The following is a 21,095-nucleotide window of genomic DNA, read 5'->3' as shown; positions in this document are numbered from 1 at the left end:
TGAGATGGGTTGTATACTCGGTGAGAAAAGAGCCACATGAGTAGCATTTCCTGCTCTCTCTGTAATATCTATGACCTCATTATAACTGTGCTCAGGCTTCAGGGTAGCGAGGTATATAAGTGATGTCTCTGCCACATCTGGCTTTCGCAAGTCTCCTAGTTATTCCAAGTTCCACACCCCTGTACACCCCTGCAGCACATTCCCGTTCTGTTAACTACCTTTGGCCACCCACTTCACCCTCCCCTGAAAAATCGTACTGGTCCCATGCCTCAGTCCTTTGGAAGCTTGTTAGAGGTGTGGTCCGAGTAACTGATGGTGCCTTGTTTGATAATGATGTCCAATGTTGCCTAAACATCATTGTGCTCAGGAAATGGATCCTAAGAGTGGGGTCGCCTTGCCCTGTGAGACGTCCTATTAGTGGCATTATCGGGCTCTAAGCGAGGCGGGTTGGAAAGGCTTTGGATGGCAGAGCTTTCCCAGGTGCCTAGAATGTGGCTGCCATTGTTTCAGTCAACAATGGAATCACTTGTGAAAGACGTCATTAGACACCATTCTTCCTGAAGGCCTAAAATCAACACAAGAGGGGAAAGGCGGGGTGTGAGGCTGGGGTTTGCCTCTCGTTAGTGCCATGAACTCAGGCAGTACACCTAACTTCCAAGAGCCCTTTTATTTATAGCTTGTGAGGACAACCCCTGCCTCTTGGGGTTGGTCAGAGAGTAAGGAAGGGTGATGAAAATAAACTGTAATGGGGGCCTTAATAAAGGGCACCTTCCAAAGGGGTGAAGGAAGGGCCAACTATTGCAAGAGAATTGTGGCACGTGCGTAGTTGTACACCATCAGATTCTCCAGAACAGAAACCAGTCTTTGTTTTTTGATCCTCTGCCTGGAAACCGATCTGCATTTGCTAGCTGAGACACAGACTGATGAAAATAGTCAGGGTGTGTGGAGCAGACTCTGCTGAATACAGGGAAGCTTTGTGAAGTTTCGTTTCAAATTTTCTTTGCAAAACTGTTTTATGATTTTTTTTTAAATTCAAAAACAAATCTATTCCTGGTTATACAAGCAAAACAATATGGAAAATTACTTGAGAAGTAAATATTTACAGGGCTGTATTATCCCACCTCTCTTCATGGTCCCAAGGCAGCCAAGATGAACAGTTTTCCTGTTTATATGTTTATTTTGGGAGAGAGAGAGACAGAGGGAGGGGGTGGCACCAGAGATGGACATGAGATGTCTTCCTTGATTGTTCTTGATCTTACTTTTATAAGGCAGATTCTCCCACTGAACCTAGAGTTCCCAAGTGACCAGATTAAGTAGCCTGTGAGTCCCTCCTGTTGTCATCTCCCCAGCGCTGGGACTATGGGCCCAAGCTGCCACCACCAGCTCCTTACACAGGGCTGTCAAGGGACTGGAACTCAGGTTTTCATGGCTATATGCCAAGCAATTTACCGATGCAGCCATCTCCCCAAGGCATTTTTTCCCCCTGTACAACTGCAGGGTATATATAAACAAAAATGAGCATCTGATTTACACCTTGGCCTCACGGCTGCTTTGGTAATCTAGTACTGTTAAGAGGCCTGCCCTCTGGACTCTAACTCCCATAGCTAAAAAGAGGCACCAATATGGCCCATCGTTGAAGCCCTCAGGCACTGCCAGTTTGCACCTCAGCAGCAGAAGTACACAGAGTCCTGCCTGTCCCATCAGCAGTCCCTGGCCGTTGGTGAGCTCAGGCTGCTGGATACTTGTCTACTTCTTCAGAGTGAGACTGACAGGAGGCTCACACCAATACCAGAACAGCTCTGGCGAAATACTCCTCTCTGAAAACTACCGAGTTCTGTGATGTAGGCTCAGTGCCTAGCACAGTGGCTGATCCTTTATCGTCCTTGGCTAGGGCATCATCCTGGATCCCGTTTAAGCAATCTCAACCAGATGTAAACCTAGTATGTTTGGCTATCCTGGACATTTTTACTGAAGGCCCACAATGAACAAGGCATTGCTCTGAGTTCAGTAAACAAAGTAATGAACTGTAGTAGTTGTTTTTTTCTCTCTCTACTCTTTGGAAGCCCTCCACCCATCTCCCAAATAAATACACATACTGAGACATATAATTACTTATACATGCCTAGCCTTAGTTTGGTTGTTTCTGGTCAGTTTTTCTTAAATTATCCCATCTACCTTTTGCCCCTGGGCTTTTATCTTTCTCTATTTTAGATACCTTTCTTTACTTCTTACTCCATGGCTTGCTATGTAGCTGGGTGGCTGGCCCCTGACTTCTTCCTTCCTTTTCCTTTTTCTTGCTCCTCTATCTTCTCTTCCCAGATTTCTTCTCCTACTTATTCTCTCTGCCTGCCAGCCCCATCTTTCCTTTCTCCTGCCTAGATATTGGCTTTTCAGCTCTTTACTAGACCAATCAGGTGTTTCAGACAGGCAAAATAATACAGCTTCATATAGTTAAACAAATGCAGCATGAAAGAATGCAACATGTCTTTGCAGCATTAAACAAATGTTCCACAGCACAAATAAATGTAACACATCTTCAACTAATATTCCACAACAATGAACATTGTCCATTCTATCATGGGGGCCATAGGCAGCACTCACTTATGATGGTTTGTTTCAGTTTTTGACTTTATGTTGATGTAAAAACCAAACTTCATGACCAGGCATAGTGGAGCATGTTGGTAATCACAGTACTATGCAGACTGAAGCAGGAGGATCGAGAGTTCTAGGCCAGTCTGGGCTACATGGCGAGACCTTGTCTCAAAAATAAATAGTTGATGACTGTAGCAATGCCAGCACTTAAGGAACAGAAGCAGGAGGATTACTGCGAATCGGAAGTCAGGCTCCAGATACTGTACATAGTGAGTTCTAGGCCAGCCGGTCTACACAGCAAGCTCCCACCTCAAAAAATTAAATCAATATCCATCAAAGAAAGAAAAGAAACTTAAACTTCAAAATTTGAGTTTTAATCTTCTTCTAGGCCAGTGATATCTCACATGATAGTATCGACATACTGCTGCGCAGAAGGCCACAGCCACTGGGTCACAAGATCATGAGAGTGGACACCAGGCTCTCTGCGGTGAGCTACGCTGTTTGGTATGCTAGGCATTCAGCTCACAGTAAAGTTTAGAAGGATGTAACTCCTTAAATTACATCCTTAAGTTAAGGAGAAGCACATGCTGAAAAGGCAATGGGATTGGTAGATGTCATCAGGACAGGCCTCTGGAGAGAAGGCATTCGACACAGGCCATGAAGTCCAGCAGGGGAGTCTGTGACCAGGGAGGGGTGAGCACTCAGTGAATTGAGTCCCTAGAGCTGTGATTCTCAACCCGTGCATTGTTTGACCCCAAATCTAAACCCGTGGGATTTGGGGTCAAATGATCTTTCACGGGGGTCACCTAAGATCATTGGAAAACACAGATACTCAAATTATGAATCACAAGAGTAACAAAATTACAGTTATGAAGTAGCAATGAAAATAACTTTATGGTTGGGGGTCACCACAACATGAGGAATTGCATTAAAGGGTTGCAGCATTAGGAACGCTGAGAACCACTGCACTAGAGCAGAATGTCTGTGCAGAAAAGCTCTAATTAAGCCTCTCTTTGCGGTTATGGTACACAGTGGAGGGAGGGAGACATATCTGGAGCTAAAAAGAGGGGCGGAAATCCTATGTGATGTTCTGAAGCTGCAGTATCCAATAAAAATTCAAACAGAATGTGAGCTGGACAAGGAATTTAAAGTTCTTCAGTTGGGCATGGTAGTTTACATCTATAACTCCACCATTTTTGGGGTTGAGGCAGGGGAATTTCCACAAGTTTGGAACCAGCCTTGACTACATAGCCAAGGCTACCATTCCTCAAAATAATTTCTTTCCTATAAGTATGTTCAGAAAAGCAATAGCAGCAAATCAAATCAATTTCGATAACTATCTTATTTAACCCAAGCCTCTTAAGTACTATCATTTCAAACTAGAATAAAAATCGATCAATTCCTCGTTAGTCCCAACCTTTGAAGTCCTCTATTTTTCACACACCTCAGCTTGGGTGTGCCGCGTGTAAGTGCTCACACAGTTTTCAAGGAACATTCTTTCTTTCTGCACAGATGACTCCCAGTATCCATTTGTTCCTTACCTGTCAGCCTTTTCAATCAGAGAGATCTGATTGGCCACCATTAACCTCACTCTTGGTCCCTAGTAACGGCTTGGGTCCCCATCCCTCATCCATCTCTCCTGTCAGTCTCCCAGAATTTCACAGCATTTGATGCCGGACACAGCAACTTAGCAGGCATAGATGCTCCCTCCTCAACTGCTCCGTGGGAGCACGGGTCAGGAGCTAAACACAGGCCAGTCTCTGGGAAATGATGGTTGTCTGCAATCTTCCCAAACAACTGAGCTATATATGAAAAACATCAGGGGAAAGCCTGCCAAGAAAACCACACAAAAGCCACCAGAAGAGGGAGAGGCCATGTTAGCGTGTCCTCACTCTTCCTTGTTATTCTGACTGTCGGTACCCCACAAGGTCACAAGATTTTGGGTGGTATTGTTTCTCTCGTTGCCATGTTCAGAGCTCAGGAAATAATGCCAGCAGTCAACAAACGGAACCTTCTGTTGTGAAATTAAGAAGTTTCTGCACTGTCAAGGACTAGAGTCAACTGAGAGAAGAAACAGTCTGAGAGACAACCTTTGCCAGCCATACATGTGACAGAAGACTGATATATAAAATACATCAAGAACTAAAACAAAAAATCTCAACCACAGGAATGCAAACAACCCAACCAATACATGGGATCACAAAATGAACAGCCAGTTTCATTCAGAAGAGAAACTCAAATGCCATTAAATACGTGGAAAAGAGCTCAGCTTTCCTAACTGTCGCAGAATTCCAAACTGAAACTATCTTGGGATTCTATCTCACCCCAGTTAGAATCTCGGTCATCAGGCAAACAAGATAAATGCAGGCGAGGATGTGGCAGAAGGGAAGCCTCCCACACTGCTGGCAGGCTGTAAACTGGTCCAGCCATGATGGAAGTCAGTACACTGGGTTCTCTAAAAGCTACAAGCTGATCTATGACCTGAGCCAGCGACCTGGGCATTTACCCGAAAGACTCCAAGTCACCACATCCCCAAGAAACTATGCAGCAGCATCCAGAACAGCTAAGGCATCCATCAACAGAGGGGAGGGTCAAGACAAGGCTGGAGAGGGAGACAACAGAACTTCTTCAGCTACAAAGAAGACAAAGTTATGTGATTCGTAGAGAAATGGATGCAGTTGGAGACAAGCATAGTAAGCCAGGCTCAGGAAGATAAACATTATGTTTTCTTTCATATTCGGTTCCTAGATTTTAGAGATACATAAATCTTGTCCGCATGTATGAAATGAAAGTGGAAGTGAAAGTGTTGAGAGAACAAAGGTGACGGGAGGAGGAGGGGCGGCAGCAGGAGGGGTAGCTGCCTGTGCTCCTCTCCTTCCCGTAGCCCATCCTCACTGGACCTAGTCAAGTCAGGCTGGCAGCCAGGGCAAGTTCGGGTAGATGCCAAGGCTGCACCACGTGCAAGCTGGGCAATGGCAGTCCGTCCCATGCCTACCCTCTTTCCTTTCCATCTTTCCATAGACTTCTCACTCAGACATAAGCCCCTATCGTCTGGCTTTCACTACAGCCGGGTTTCACTCTGTGGTTTACTACGAGGCTGGCGGAGGGGAAAGTATTTGGCTTCTTTTAAGGTCGGCCATCTTTTCAATAGTAGTGCCCCAGCTAGACAAAAGGTGAGAATTTTACCAAAAAAAGAAAAATGGTGAGAATTTTACAAAAAAAAAAAAAAAACAAACAGAACTATATTCTCATTTAACTTTCAGAGGGCAACTGAGGTTCTCCCTACTCAAATTATAAACATATTTTCTCATAAAATATTAAAAATAGATAAGAGGGCTATATCTGAGGTTTGGAAATAAGGGACAAAAAAGAATGAATATATATATATATATATATATATATACTGTTTGGACATTTTACCATTTATTTTATTGTATTAGAAGTTAATTAACAGGCAGGAAAGGGAGTAGAGAAAAATGTTGTAGAGGTCAATAAAAATCAATAAAAAATAAACTTTACTAACAAATTCACCTCAAAAAAGTTAACTAACAAATATATTCTTCATATAAGAGTTATCCAATGAAAACGACTGCTCAAATTGTACACAGATATGAGAGATAGGATGCTTGCCACAGTGTTACTGCACTAGAAAAAAAACAAGAAAAATGTAAACATTCATCAACAGCTAAATAGTTGAATCAGTGCGTTGATCATCCTGCGGCAACTCTGTAGTTGCTGATAAAGGAGTTGTTCTATATAAAGAAACAAGAACATACATTAAATTCAAAAAGGAGTTTAAAGCAATAGCTGAACCCTCTCGTTTTTTTGAAAAATGATGAAATAGTTATTAGTATAGACAATATCCAAAAACAGTAATGGAGGAGGGGAAAAGATTCCAAGCTGCTAATGCTGGTTTCCTCGTGTGTCAAACTAAAGAGTTCCACAGCAGAAGCAGGTCTAGTAGTGTTTCTACTAGATCTGAAGGTGTTTTTAAAATAGCAAGTGTGAGAAAGGACGAGAGGAAAAAAACCGAAAAGAATATTTCAAAGCTGTGAGAGCATTAAAGCAAGAGCACACTGTATCACACCAGTGACAGATGGATAGAGGGAGAAGGGAAAGGGGTTCAAATGAAAAGCTGGGTGTGCAAAATGACCTCTGCCCAGATAACCTCAACACCCCATCAGTAAGAAGCTGTAACTAGGCAGCATCTGCCACCTGCCCTTCTGTATCCTTAGGGGTTCAAGTTCACGGCAGTTCCTCTCACGTTCTCAAGGGGCAGCCATTTTCTTCATTTTGTTCAAGAAAAATCACTGAGCTTTTGTGTGGACATATGTATCTTGTGAGGCAATAGTTTCTAAGCTGAATCAGTGTTAGATTTAAAAAAATGGAAAACGCAACAAAAATGTTAGTTTAGTTTTGTTCACAAGAAGTATGTGATGCTGGGGGTGTTGGTGTGTGCCTATAATACCAGCATCTGGGTCTGAGGTAGCGTCACTGATTCCAGGCTACGCTGGACTTCAAAGCAGGACCTGGTCTCTGAGAGAACTAAATGGCACATGGTAAGTGTGGCCCCTCCATGTCCTGTGCACCCTCTCTCGGCATTTCCAGTCTCTGAACTCTTCCAAAGGGCCCTCCCCAACTTTCCAGGGGAGGGCATTGGCAATGTTCAGGGAGTTCGGAAAACATATCATTTTATCTGCGTTTTAGGCCCCAAGGAGTCTGTAGCTAAAGTGGATAGTCAACACTTTAGTTACAGCTCAGGAAATCATCTCACAGAGGCAATGTTTAAATAGTATTTGTTGGTTGGCCCACCAAGGAACAGCAGGGAATAGCGTTGTAGCAGGAAGTGGCATGTGTGGACCCTGCGGCAGTATGTGTGGAACTCTCAGTGGAAGTAGGTTAGAATGTGAGCTCCAGATTAGCTGGCAGATGAATAAAAATCTTTTAGGAGTGGAAAGGTAAATTAACCCTAGCCTGCACCAAAAGCACCAAGCGCTCCTGCAAGTTATAAACAGCCGTACAGAAAAACGGGCAAAGGAATGTGTTTCTTTCTTTTTTTTTTTTTTTTTTTTGGTTTTTCGAGACAGGGTTTCCCTGTAGTTTCTAGAGCCTGTCCTGGAGCTAGCTCTTGTAGACCAGGCTGGCCTCGAAAGGAATGTGTTTCTTAAAACATATGGAGAGATGCTCGGTTTCTATGACAACTGGAATACAAATAAATTCCACTTAAGATTATTTTAAAGCTATCAGACCAGCAAAGATCAAGGCATCAGATAATGGTGCTATTGAGGTTTTGACAATGAACTTCACACACATGGCTCTGGGAGGGTGCAACTTCTGTGGAGAGAGACTTGGTCACCAAGTGGCAACTGTAAACACCTTTTAACTCAGCCACTCCACATCTGGACACGGTTTCCATACATGGGGGGCTTATCAATCTCTGTACTGTTGACCATTTGGTTCTGACTTCTACCCACTGGACACCAGGAGCAACTACCTCTCCACATCTTCGGCAAGACCAAATGTCCCCAGGTTGGCAAGGTTGCCTCTGATTAACCTTCATGGCTATATTCATTAAAGTGACACACTCTGCAAGGTTATTAACATCTGTTGCTTATAAAAAACAAAACAGCTGGAAGTACACTAAATATACAATGGAAATGTTTTATCCATACAATGAGCTATTTTACATTTGCGAAAGATGAAAAGGCTCTGCGTGGATCCATGTTGGACTGACCTCCAAACTAGGCTGCTAGCCAATGGAGAGAAAAGAACGTTAAAGTAGTGTGTATAGCTTATGCTGCCACTGTATAAAAACAAAGAATCAGGCTTTTCTATTTGTATTACATGTAAATGAATAAAGCATCATTGGAAAGTATGTAAGAAATTTATGGTATCTGTTAACTTTTTAGTGTGTGTGTGTGTGTGTGTGTGTGTGTGTGTGTGTGTGTGTGTGTGTGTAGATGGAGAACACAATTTATGAGAGCTGGTTCCCTCACTCCACCATATCTGTCCCAGAGCTGAAATCATGTCACCAGGCTTGGTAGTAAGTGGCCTTATCTGCTGAGCCACCTTGCTGGCTCATATTGGTTTATCTGGGGCTAGAGAAATGGGGTTTGGGACAAAGACTGGAAGTTTTGTCACTACATAGCATTTGATTACTTTAAAAATATGGGCCTGGTGGTGGTGGTGCACATCTTTAATCCCGGCACTCTGGAGACAGAGGAAGACAGATCTTTGTGAGTTCAAGTCAGCCTGGCCTACAGAAAGCTATGTTCCAGGACAACCAGACATATACAGAGAAACCCTGTCTCAAAAAACCAAAACCAAAAACAAACAAATAAATAAAGATATATTATGTATGGAAGAAGTATTTTTGTAAATGGTCTGTCACCAGAACATTTCTGCTTCTGTCTGTTTCTGTGTGGAGATGAAGATGGGCAAATGCAGGTGACAGATGCACAGGGGAGAGGTCCAACAGGCACCGAGGAGGGGGCAGGCCCATGCCCCAACAATTGGCTCTACCACATGATCAACTGGATCCGTTTAAACACACGCACAAAAGCACCGAGAGAATTCCTGGCCTAATGCCTCTGAGCTTTGAAGAGGATCGTTTTATTTTTATTTTTAGGTTTCAAAGGTATTTTGTATTTTTCAGCATGCTATGATCGATCAAAACTAAGGGATGCTTCCTGGTGCAAGGGCAGGCTCAGGACCTTTTGTACTGTTGCATTGTTTTGTGCTGACAAAGTAAGAACATGCTTTATCTTTTTATTAGGTTTACCTTTCTTGAGAAAGATCTGACGTCAGTTTGGGCAGCAGGTTTATCTGCTCACTGCATCCTGGGGCTCAGGCACCTATAGGTGAAGGTGGGTGAGGAACACCCTTCCCCCATCTTTCCTGTCCTTACACACATTAAGTGTCCTGGACTCTGGACCTGTTGTTCAGGTACTTCTCCCTCTGAACTACTTAAACGGACAAGTGTATTGTGATTCTGATAGTGGCCCCTGAATTCCTTCTCCCAGGCCTTAATTTCTTGAATTTTTAGTGTTCTTTCATTCCCTCAAACAGGACTGGATACTTGGTGGCATTTTATAAACGGACACACATATTGTAGACTCTATACACATAAACAGAAAAACAAACAAAACAAAACAAAAACAATAACCCTCCCCCCAAAACGATGCCTATAAAAGCAAAGTATTTGAAAATCAAAGCAATGAATTTTTTAAAAAGTAATTTCTTCTTAGAAAAAGAAATGGTTCTTAGAAAATACGATTTTGTAACAAACACTTGGCCACTTTTGGCGGCTTGTACGGTGCTTCAGCTTGTTGGAAAATGATGCCGCAGTCAATGCTTGAGCCCAGGAAACGTTCTTATCCCAAGAAGATGAGATGGCTCAGCAGGTAAAGGCACTGAGCTTGATCCACAGAACCGAGGTGGTAGGAGAAGACTAACTTCCAAAGATTGTTTTCTGGCTTCATTTGTGGACTGTGGCATGCATGCACCTACTCTTACACTAAATAAATAATTGTAAAATACTATTATCCTATGATCTAGTTATTCTACAAAGAAATTCATCTTTAAAAAAGCTTTTAAAAGCCGGGCGGTGGTGGCGCACGCCTTTAATCCCAGCACTCGGGAGGCAGAGGCAGGCAGATCTCTGTGAGTTCGAGGCCAGCCTGGTCTACAAGAGCTAGTTCCAGGACAGGCTCCAAAAAAGCTGCAGAGAAACCCTGTCTCGAAAAACCAAAAAAAAAAAAAAAAAAAAAAAAAAAGCTTTTAAAAAGGTAGTCTATTATATATGTGTTTTCATTATGCCTGGAAACAACTTGAATGTTGAGTCATAAATGATAGATATGTTTATATGGGTGCATAAAACAGATAAGTTTGTCTTTGCAATGGATAGATCAAATCATTAAAAATTTAAATATATGAGAAAATGATAGTTTAAGGCCATATAGATATATAAAAGTGTATTAACGTAAAAGAATGAATGGGGAAGTAGAATATAAAATTGTCGTGCATTATAATTTTAAGTATTTGAAATTATATCTGCACAGTAATTAGATAGCTTTTGACAAAAAGTTATATAAAATGTTTTAGATCTAGTTGTTTTATTAACTACTTTTAGCAGTATGGTAATCTGTGTTTTGTGGTATTGATCAATATTGATTTAATTGAATCCTAATTTGTTTTCTGTCTTCATTGCTAGGAGATACCTAGTCCTGACCCAGGTTATAAAATGGACCAACGTCCTCCTATCTTTGGTTCTAGAAAAGCCCTCCAAAAGACACAAGCAAGGTAGGACATAAAATAACCATAGAATAACCCATGGGATGAGTTGATAACCGACCTGGCTTCCTGGCCTGCCCTGTGTGTAATCTCCAGCCCCACAGCAGTCAGAACAACCATTTCCAAACACAAAACAGATGGTGTCCCATGGCTGTGCCCACCATTGGGTAGCTTCTTGCTCTTTGAAAAAAGTCCAAACTCTTTGCCATGGCCCATGATGGCTCCCATAGCCTGGGTTCTGTACTCTCAAACTGCAGCCTTCTCTTGAACTATGCTCAAAGTTCTCTCCTCACATGGGTCCAGCTTTTATTTACCTCAGGGTCCTCGAGTTTGCAGTTCCACTGTATAGAATTCCATTCTGGGTTTCTTTCTATCTTTTTCTTTTTTCTTTATTTTAACATGACTGGAACCTCCATCATACTCTGAACTCTGACTCTGGCCTAGATATAGAGTCCCTCTCTAACCACACTTCGTTCCACCTCTGCCCCAGTTGCTGCGGAGGTTTGACATAGAACCTGCCCATCTGTATCTACCACGTGCTGTTATGCTCTTCACTATGCGCTATCTCCTCCACCTGCTTATGAGGGCAAACACCTCGTTCGAATTATTTAACACTGTATTCCTCACACCCACATCATTGATTGTGACACAGTAGGCATTTAAGAAATGATTAACAAACAATAAAAAATAAAAAAGAGGTTTCAGAAGGTGCTGTGTAAGCTGACAAGGAAGAGGAGCAATTGGTAGTCCTACCCAGCTGTTAATTAAGCCTACAAACCACAACAAGGACTGGCCTATCAAGACAGCCCCAATTGTGCAATAGTGGCACTTTTGTCTTAGGAGTAACCAACACCTGTTCAGTTGAACTTAAGGCCCACTTTATGGGAGAGAATTCATGATTACTGTTGTAAACCTAGCCAACTGGAGAAGTCATAGACCCTAGAGGAGAACCCACTACTTTTAGATGTAATTTCTAACTGTATTCTAAATACTTATCTTTATACCCACAGATAAGTGTAGCTCTCATCCTTCATCAAAGAGTTTCTTTTTATTGCAACAGACACTATTACAGAGGGAGCAGAAATATTTTAAGAGTCAGAGAACCAGTATGCCTGGTGCTAGGTAATGTCCCCTAGATATGACAGGGAAAACACATTCATAAACTTTCAACAATATGATTGCCTGAACAAGACAGGCATAATGACAAACCAGTTGACATTCCAACACAGATGGAAAATTCCTCAAGATTCTACCTCTAGATGAAGTTACTGGTAATAAATGGCTGCTAACAGAGGGAGAATCAGTCTCCTCAAGGGTTGAGTTCCTCTCTAGATTTTCTAACCCCAAGTGGTCAGCCTTGAATACATATACATAGTATTGCTAAGTGGACTCAGTAATCTGTATGGAACAACAATTAAGGGAGAGAAGGATATGAATGGGAGGCACAGGGGAGTTGGAGAGGGCAGAGAAGGGTGGGAGTGATGTAGACATAAGACCCATGGATGAAGTTTTCAAAATAATAATCCAATAAAAAAGAACATGAAGCTGTATACAATCGTATTTTAATCTGTTTTTGATTTGCACTTTCCTGATGGCTAATGAAGTTGAGCATTTTCCCCATAAACTTGTTGTATATTTCAGTTTAGTCTTTCCGGAAGGATCTCTTCTTATCCTTTAAGGATTTTCAAATTAAAGTTTCACTGTTAAAGTTTTTATGTTCTTTAACTAATCTGTATATAAACCCCCCTTTTGTGTTTGTTTGTTTGTTTATTGTTTTTCTTTTAGAACAAGTCTCTGTGTAACATCTCTAGCTGTCCTGGAACTTAATCTGTAGACCAGACTGGCCTTGAACTCAAAGAGATCCACCTGCCTCTACCTCCCCTATCCTGGGATTAAAGGCATGTACCACCACTACACAGCAACAAATCCCTTTTTAGATGACAATATAAAATTGCAAATAACAGTTTATGAACAACTTTTGATTGATGAAAATTTCATGGAGACATGAAATCTTATGCCAACCTCTTATTCTATTAAATCTATAAAACTTGTATTGGGAGCACAGGGGTAGGGGTGAAGGGAGGGAGGAAGGGGAAGATGAGGGGAGAAGGGAAGTGGGGGAGGAGAATTTGAGGGAATGGAGAGTAGAGAAGGAGGAAGGACAGAGATGAGAGCAAGAAAAAAGGTATTTTGATTGAGGGAGCCATTATGGGGCTATCAAGAAATCTGACACTAGAGAAATTCCCAGGAATCCACAAGGACGACCCCAGCTAAGACCCTAAACAATAGAGGAGAGGGGGCCCAAACTGGCTTTACCCTGTAACCAGATTGATGAATATCTTAAATGTCACCATAGAACCTTCATCCAGCAACTGATGGAAACAGTGGCAGAGACCCACAGTGGAGACCTGGACTTAGCTCCCAAAGTCCAGTTGAAGAGTGGGAGGAGTGAGAATATGAGCAAAGAAGTCAAAAACATGAAGGGGACACCCACTGTAACAGTCTACCTGAGATAATGGGAGCTCACCAACTCCAGCCGGACAGGGAAGGAACCAGCATAGGCCCAAACTAGTTCCTCTGAATGTGGCTAGGACAGACTGCAGGGCCATTGGCAGTGGCACCAGGATTTATTCCTACTGCTTTTTTTGGAACCTATTCTCTTTGGATGGATACCTTGCTGAGTTTATATATAGTAGGGAGGGCCTTGGATCTTCCCCAAAGCAGTATGCCTTACCCTCTCTGAGGAGTGGATGGGGGTGGGGTAGAGAGATAGGTGGAGGGAATGAGAGGAGGAGAGGGAGTGAGAACTTGGATTGGTACGTAAAATGAAAAAAAAAAGATTGTTTTCTTTAAAAAAAATGAAATAAATTTTTAAAAAATTTATATTGACTTCCAAGGACAGACAGGTGATCTACAGGGGGAATTTTATGTGCATTTAAAAACATTTCAGAGCAGTTTCCTCCTCTGGGTCACTTTGGTAAGACTCCTGAGTGTCATGAAGGCAATCCCCAACTCACCTCTTGACGAAAATCACATCCTGGAAGACCCTACTTTTTCTGGTATCCTAATAAGTCACCGGCAGATAGGAAAATGTATTATTAGTTAATGAAATTAGCTTAAAGCACATGGCCCGTGAAAATTTGAGAAGAGCTTTAAGCCAACTTTCTTACAACTCAAACATGTATCTTGTTTGGACCTCAATGTGTACGTCTTGTTTGGACCCTGTAGAAACAGGCTCTTCTGCTTTCCAGTTAATCCTCTCTCTTAAACTGCATTCTCTCCTTGAAAAATATTTTCCTGACACTTATTTTCACTGCAGGAAGTAACAAAAGGGTACGCCAGTCTCAAACTCACAAAGATCCTCGAGCTCCTGGGTGCTGGAATTAATGGTGTGTGCCATCACACCCAGCTTGTTTGTAAGCTTTTTAAAGATGAAACAGGAAGATACAGAGAGGGAAGAGGCGATGTGGGAAGAAAAGAATTATGGACCCTGCTGCAAGCTTGACCGTCCCCAAAAGGCACCGGAGCATCTGTATTTTGATGAGAAACAGCACCCACATAGTATGTGTTTCACCTGCCTCGCTCTAGTCCTGAGTGCAAGAGCTCCCAAAAGCAAAGTGAACTTGAAGCACTGAAGGTCCAGAAAGAGGGCAGATGCGCTTGAGGCACACAGAGCTGATGTGGTGTCAAGTGCAATCAGAAAGATGGACAGAGGGGTCGTGGGGGTCATAGCTGAGAATTACGTATTCTAAATCATTACACAGAGCTTTGAGGAAGAGAGCAGCATGTGAGTTATAATTTTAAAACTTCATTCTTGGTGCTGTGGAAGATGACAGATTGATATGGAAGTTCAATTGTCCACAGCAGGTAGCATCAATGAAATCACATCAGGATGGAGTGGGGAGGGATGAAAGTCTCCAGCAGAAATACTCAGGTAGTTTTAAGAATATTACCCACAGAGGTCTAGCTGTAACCATGTTGGAAGGAAAGACAGTCATGGTGAAGGGGAAAGAGAACAGAGTGGATGGTTCTCCTGAAACAGCTGGAGGCTCCCATGGGCATCTGTGACTAACTGAGAATTCCAACCACCCAACTCTTTCTTGCTTAAGACAAGGCCATGACTGTTTCTCCCAGGAACTCTTCTTTACTTATTCTTATACCCTGAACCCTCCCTTTGATTTCTGCCATGTGTTTACTCTTTCTGTATTGAGCCTTTTTCTCACAAGGCTCTTTTGTGCTACACCATCCCACCCTGGATCTATATTTTCTTCCTTTTTCCTTCTACTCCCTCCACAAGAAAAACAAAACAAACAAATAAACAAAAACTAATGAATCTCAAGAGGCAAGAAGCACTGTAGAAACTGCTGGTACCATCAGATACCTGTCCTCATGAAGCCCCAGTCTAATGGAAGTTCCCATTAGTAAATGGGCGATTATGTCTTTGGCACAGACGTTGAAGAAAAGATGCACCTTACCATGGCAGAATGTAACACAGGAGCCTGACTCAGTCTAAAGAATTCAAGGAAGGTTTCACCAAGGAAGGGACATTTAGAGATGAACAGTGTAGTAGGACTGGAGCCCAGAGAGAAGACAAAAGGGGACATGCGTGTTAGATTCTGGTGCCTCGGGCCAACGGGAACAACACTTATGATGAGGACCACATCAACTGAGCACAGCACCATGTGAGTGCTCAGCCGGTCGGCTGTGCTGAGTGTAGTGGGTGACACATGACAGGAGCAGCAGGGCCAGACGAGATGTGTGGACCTCTCCTGGGAAAGCAACTGAGGAAATGCAGGCGGACCGAGCAACTTTAGTAGAAAAGGTGAGGAATGCGTACAGGTTGTTTTAGACATGGATCAGAGCTCCAGAAAGTGGAGTGGTGTGCAGATTTGTCCTGCAGTGTGCACGGAAGGGACAGAGCTTATATGTATGTCACTGTGACAGACCCAGAAACATGGGGTGTCGATGTTCAGAACCCTTTACAGAGCAAGAACTCATGACATCTTGTAATAGTTAGACAGCAACACTACTAATCATAAGAAGCACCACTTATCACGGGCCTGTGCAAGCTCCGGAGACATAAGGCACCCCAGGGACGTTATTTAAACCCTCTCCACGTTCTTCCCTGACTTATTAATGAGGGAACAGTTCCTACTTACAGAATGGTTGTAGTATTTATCCAAAACAATTCACATGAACACACTGACAAAGAGGAAGTGCTGAATGTTAGTTATTGCTAATTATTAGAATAATGGAGACCTCTACCTCATTAAAAAGAAACTTTAAAAAAGGAACTTCAGTCTTTCAGAAACATGGCAGCTTTGAGAACATACAGCATTATACGGTTTATAGCAAGTCATACAGCTCAAGTGGGAGAGCTGATCTGTGACCCAGATCATTCTGACACCTGAAAGTGTGTTTTTGATAATGCTACATAATGGCTCCAAAGGGAAGGAAGGGACCATCTCCCCACCCATCCTCTTTTATTCATGAAGGCTGCACGCTGGGAGAGCTGGTTCTGCTGCTAGATTAGACTGCAGCTTTGGGAGGGGAGACTCTCATCTGGCCAATAGCTGGAGTGGCAACAATCCTGACTGTTCACTCCATCCCTCGTTAGGTGGTAACATATCCCACACCATGGGAAGCATAGCAACTTTGATCCTTGAGGTGCGAGGAGTCATCAGAATAAGGAATCCCATCAGAAGACCATGATGGAGCTTGGTGGGTAGTAACCATCTTGCTGTGTCACAAAGTGAGCATAAAGCTTGTGACAGACTTTCTTAGAAAGCAGTTGGCATCTTGTGAGACAGGGAGAATCCTTAGGGTTCAGGGCTTACAGATAGGAAAATGCCTTAAACAGATGAAGTGCCCTACCTGAGATTCCACACCTAGAAAGTGAGAGCGGTAGGATTTGAACACAGCTCTTTTCAGCTTCACTGCTTTTTGCAACCTGTAGTGTTGGTCTCCATCTATGCTGCCCCTTCCATTTCATGCTCAGGACCCTCTGATTTTTATTTCCTCTGTGCTCTGATGGTCAACAACCTCCCAAGAGACTGTACTTAAGTCTGTCAGTGGTATGCTAGGTTCCCTTATACTGGCCTATGAGAGCACGCTGCTGTGCTTTTAGGAATTTGTGATCGACATGTCATATTCACTAATTGAAATGGCCAAAGGGATTCTTCTTTTCAGAAATTGGCTCTCATGTATTGAAGAACATTATATATTAAATGATATTATATATAATAAATATTCAGCTATTTAGTGAAAAACTTACTAAATAGCTGAAAATGACCTTGGACCTCTGATTTTCTTCTTCTACCTCCTGAGCATGGGGTTATAGTTGTGTACCCCTGTGCTTACTTTATGAAGGGCTATGTATTAAACTCAGCTTCACACATGCTAAGCAAATACTCTTCTAACTGTGCTACAGCCCAATCCATGAAGGACTTATTTATAGCAGAGAAATCAACACATGCTACAAATCAGGGCTCCACGACTCCCCTCCACTAACATAGTGACTGTGACCCACTTTTACCAGCATGCTTACCATTCTCTGCTAAGGCACTGCAGAAACCAGAGACCATTTAACAAAATGCCTGGCAGGCCCAGGGAGCATCTGAAGCTATGCATGTACATGACACCACCTGCAAGCATTCTCCCTTTCTGATCCACCGCTTCAGTAGGATGGAGAAGGTTCTGGAAGCTTAGAACCACGGTCACAGCACAGTTTTGGGAGACAGGCATACAATCCCCAAACTACAGTCATATTTAAGTCAAAGTTCATGCCATTCAGAGAATACGACAGTGTGAGCAGATATTTACGGTTGGACTGAACACAAATGCAGCATTTGTTCTCTTTTCGTGTAGTGTCACAGTTTGACAGAGATTTGAACTTTAGGGAACACAATTTCACAGAAGAGGGAAAAAGAAGCTAAGAGCTTAAAAGGGTGGCCCTGGCTTGTGTAACTCACAATGGGTGTTGTGTCTCCTATCAAGGGTCCTTCTCTTATCTGGCTTTGATTCCTCCCTCTGCCTTTCCCATAGCTTGAGGATGAATACTTTGTGCCAGCCTGCCAGTTCCCTCGGGGATGTGAACACGGCACAAATACCAGCTAACGTTTCCCAGGTGCTGATGGGGTAACTATGCTATGTCTTAAATTGAGCTGCATGGTGAACTTGCCAACATCTGACTTTTTTCTATTTGCCAAATGCTAATTTCAATAGCTCAGCTCTCACACCCATTATCTGTGTCTGGGCCATATTCCCATGAAAGAGGGGCTACCATTATACCCACTTCACAGATGGGGAGGACTGAAGCTTTTATTGAAATCACAAGAGAGTTCTTCACACAAGTGCAAGGTATATATTTATAAGTGACGCAATGTTTTGTGCTCACTGATGGCCCTGAGCAATGTATACAGCTGAGGCATGTACAATAATAACAATAACACAGTGACCATGAGGAACTAACTAAAAATTTTCCAAAATGTTTTTTAAAAGTTTCAAAATGTTAAATATAAACCATTGGTATTAGAAAACAAGAAATTTAATTATATATAAGATATATATATATATATATATATATATATATATCCATCATGGAAACATTAGATACTACAGACAAAGGCTACAAAATGAATTATTTATAAAACTTTTTCTCTTTTTATTTCTGTTTTTGTTTGTTTTGTATTTTTTTTTTTTTGAGATCAAGGCTTGCTATGTAGCCAAGGCTGACCTGGAATTCACCATGTAGCTCAGGCTGTCCTTGAATTTACTTTGATCCTCCTGCTTCAGTCTCCTTAGTGCTGGATTATAAGCACACACCACTACATGCAGCTTGTGTTAGAAATCTTTTATGATTCTTAAGAAGTAAAACGGGGTGGTGGCACCTACCTATAATCAGAACACTCTGGAGACCGAGGCTAAATTTCAAGTGCAAGCCTGAGTTATATGAGCAACATTATCACACACACACACACACACACACGCTCCCCCCCTCAACAATAATTAAAGAAAATAGGACCATGAATTTGAAAGAGAGCAAGGAGGGTACATGAGGGAGTTTGGAGAAAGAAAGAAGGGGGAAGTGACATAAATGACATTATAATATCAAAAATTAAAAAATATTTTTTAAAAACTTGTGAAAGTCTAAAATCCATTTTGTGAAGTTATTTAAAGGCGTGTGACCATGCTTTCATTACGAAATGTGAGCTTCATATTTCATTCACAAAACACAAACTTGATGCCATGTGATTTATTAGTTCTATATGGTGAGTCCTCCAAGCTCAAAGCTCAGCCCCTGGCCATTGACCAATGGGGCCTGCACTTATGTAGCTCTGTACACCTTCTAACATACTGGTAAATTATCAGTGAGGCCCTGCTGAGCACAAGTGATTCTCTTCACTGCAAAAGTAGAGAGAGACGCAACATTATTTTATCCAAAGCTAAAAAGACTAGGTTTCCTCCCAAGTGGTCTGCTTCAAGTTCATGAAAACCTTTAAAGATCAAGTCTCACCCCCCTGCCGCTCCCCATCTGAGACACCAGCAAGGAACAAAACCATCTTTGACTCAGTGACCACACAGCTAAAACCTTAGTACTCAACTCTGCCCTACCTCTCTAATGATGTAAAAATAAGACAACAATATGAAGAGAAATCAAATACACTTTGAGAAGTGGCCGAGGAAGACTAACCAAAAGGCACTGCACACAACCAAAGGCTTCTGAAGGGAGGGCTGGAACTCAGGTTGATGTCCAGTGCTTTCATTTACAATTAGAAGAGTCTATGGGGAAGGACATTTGCCCAAGGCCACTCACTCAGTGGGAAGCACAGCGACTTCCTGACCCCCAACCCAGTGCTTCTACTAAACTACATTCTGACCATGAACTCATTTGCTTTGCTGTCACTGCTGCTGTTCAATAGGCAGATGCCTTTAGACACATCTAGCTAAGCTGCCACTCTAGGGAAGAGCCAGTCTTCAGGCAGATACTTTGTGTTCCATTGTCCCAAAGCCCTAGTCTCCTGAGACATTGTGCCACGGATGAAGAGGGCTGCCACATGCCTTACAACTTTCAGAATATTACATGAATATTTTGCACATACACATGCCCATGATATACAGATTATCACATGAAAGGGTGACCCCCTGGCCTCAGGAGAGTGATGGGCATTGAGACAAGGAGAGTTCAAGTCATGAAAATCTGCCATAGGACCTCCCCGTCACCATTCGACAAAGCACTTCTTTTCTAAAACAGAGAGACTGGACTCGGTTACCTCTTAAGTCCTCATGAGCAATAATTAATGCCCTACTTCCCTACATCCTGTAAAATACCATATACTTCACATGAACTTCAAGTTCTGTCCACAAAACTCAGCACATAAAATACTTTTATGCTTAAAAGTTAAACATAACTTTGTGGAGAAGAAAAACGGGTAAGGGTTAACGCTACAGCTTTGAGAACTGAAACAGCCAAATCTAACACCCGACTCTCGGACCTTTCTGAGTTTGCGCTGATCTCTCAGTGCTTTGTGGTTGTTAAACACAACGTGTGCTTGTGTTCCAGGTGTTCAAATTTACCCTGCAAATCAACTAATCCAAACACAAAGCAATAAAGAAACAAAGCCAAGAGCAAGCATTTTCATACCCCATGGCGATCCTCGAAGTATGCCAGGCTGGCTTTCGTTAGCACAAAGAAACGGACTTTAAAGTTCGAGGGAGAAGTCCTTCTCTTCTGTTGGGATTTCTTGATCAGCTGCTCTTCCAGGAGGATGAAGTTGTTCATGGTCCAGTTCTGAAAAGTGATGCGCCTTGGGCATCACCCCTCAGTGCAACCGATGGAGAGAAACAGCTGGGAATGCAACAGGATACAGTTGATCTGTAGAGTGTCGCTCAAAGGCAACTTGCCTCTACCCTTATCTTTCTATCAACATCAGCCAGCCTCACCACCGAGCTCCTCCTCTGATGTCAAAGGCCATGACCACATCCTTTCAAAATTCACCAAGCTAAGAAGCACATGCAAAAATATGCATATCCTTTGTGATATGGTTTGGAAATGAGGTTTGAAGAAACTTAGAATTATAAGAGGAATTCAATTTTCATTTTTATAGTTTCTGGTTGAGCCTCTGCAACATTTAAGGCATGTAGGAAAGGGGAAAAGAACAGGGGTCCAGGGGTCAGTGGAGCACAGCTCACGTGTAAGTTTCCCATGGCTA

The 21,095-nt window shown here is 42.5% G+C and overlaps 1 protein-coding gene across 1 annotated transcript in view; it reads right to left on the bottom strand.

Annotated features, from left to right (window-relative positions):
- Itk (IL2 inducible T cell kinase) overlaps positions 1–20,752 on the bottom strand; it is a 64,036-nt gene extending 43,284 nt beyond the window's left edge. Inside the window, 1 exon segment of the mRNA XM_038326769.1 lies at positions 20,528–20,752. Within this exon segment, the coding sequence (XP_038182697.1) occupies positions 20,528–20,665 (138 nt within the window). The 5' untranslated portion in view covers positions 20,666–20,752.
- Between the last annotated feature and the right edge of the window lie 343 nt (positions 20,753–21,095).

Source organism: Arvicola amphibius, chromosome 4, assembly GCF_903992535.2.
Source record: "Arvicola amphibius chromosome 4, mArvAmp1.2, whole genome shotgun sequence".
NCBI classification, from domain to species: Eukaryota; Metazoa; Chordata; class Mammalia; order Rodentia; family Cricetidae; genus Arvicola; species Arvicola amphibius.
The sequence above is the reverse complement of the archived record's forward strand: the minus strand, read 5'-3'. Positions and strand labels throughout refer to the sequence as shown.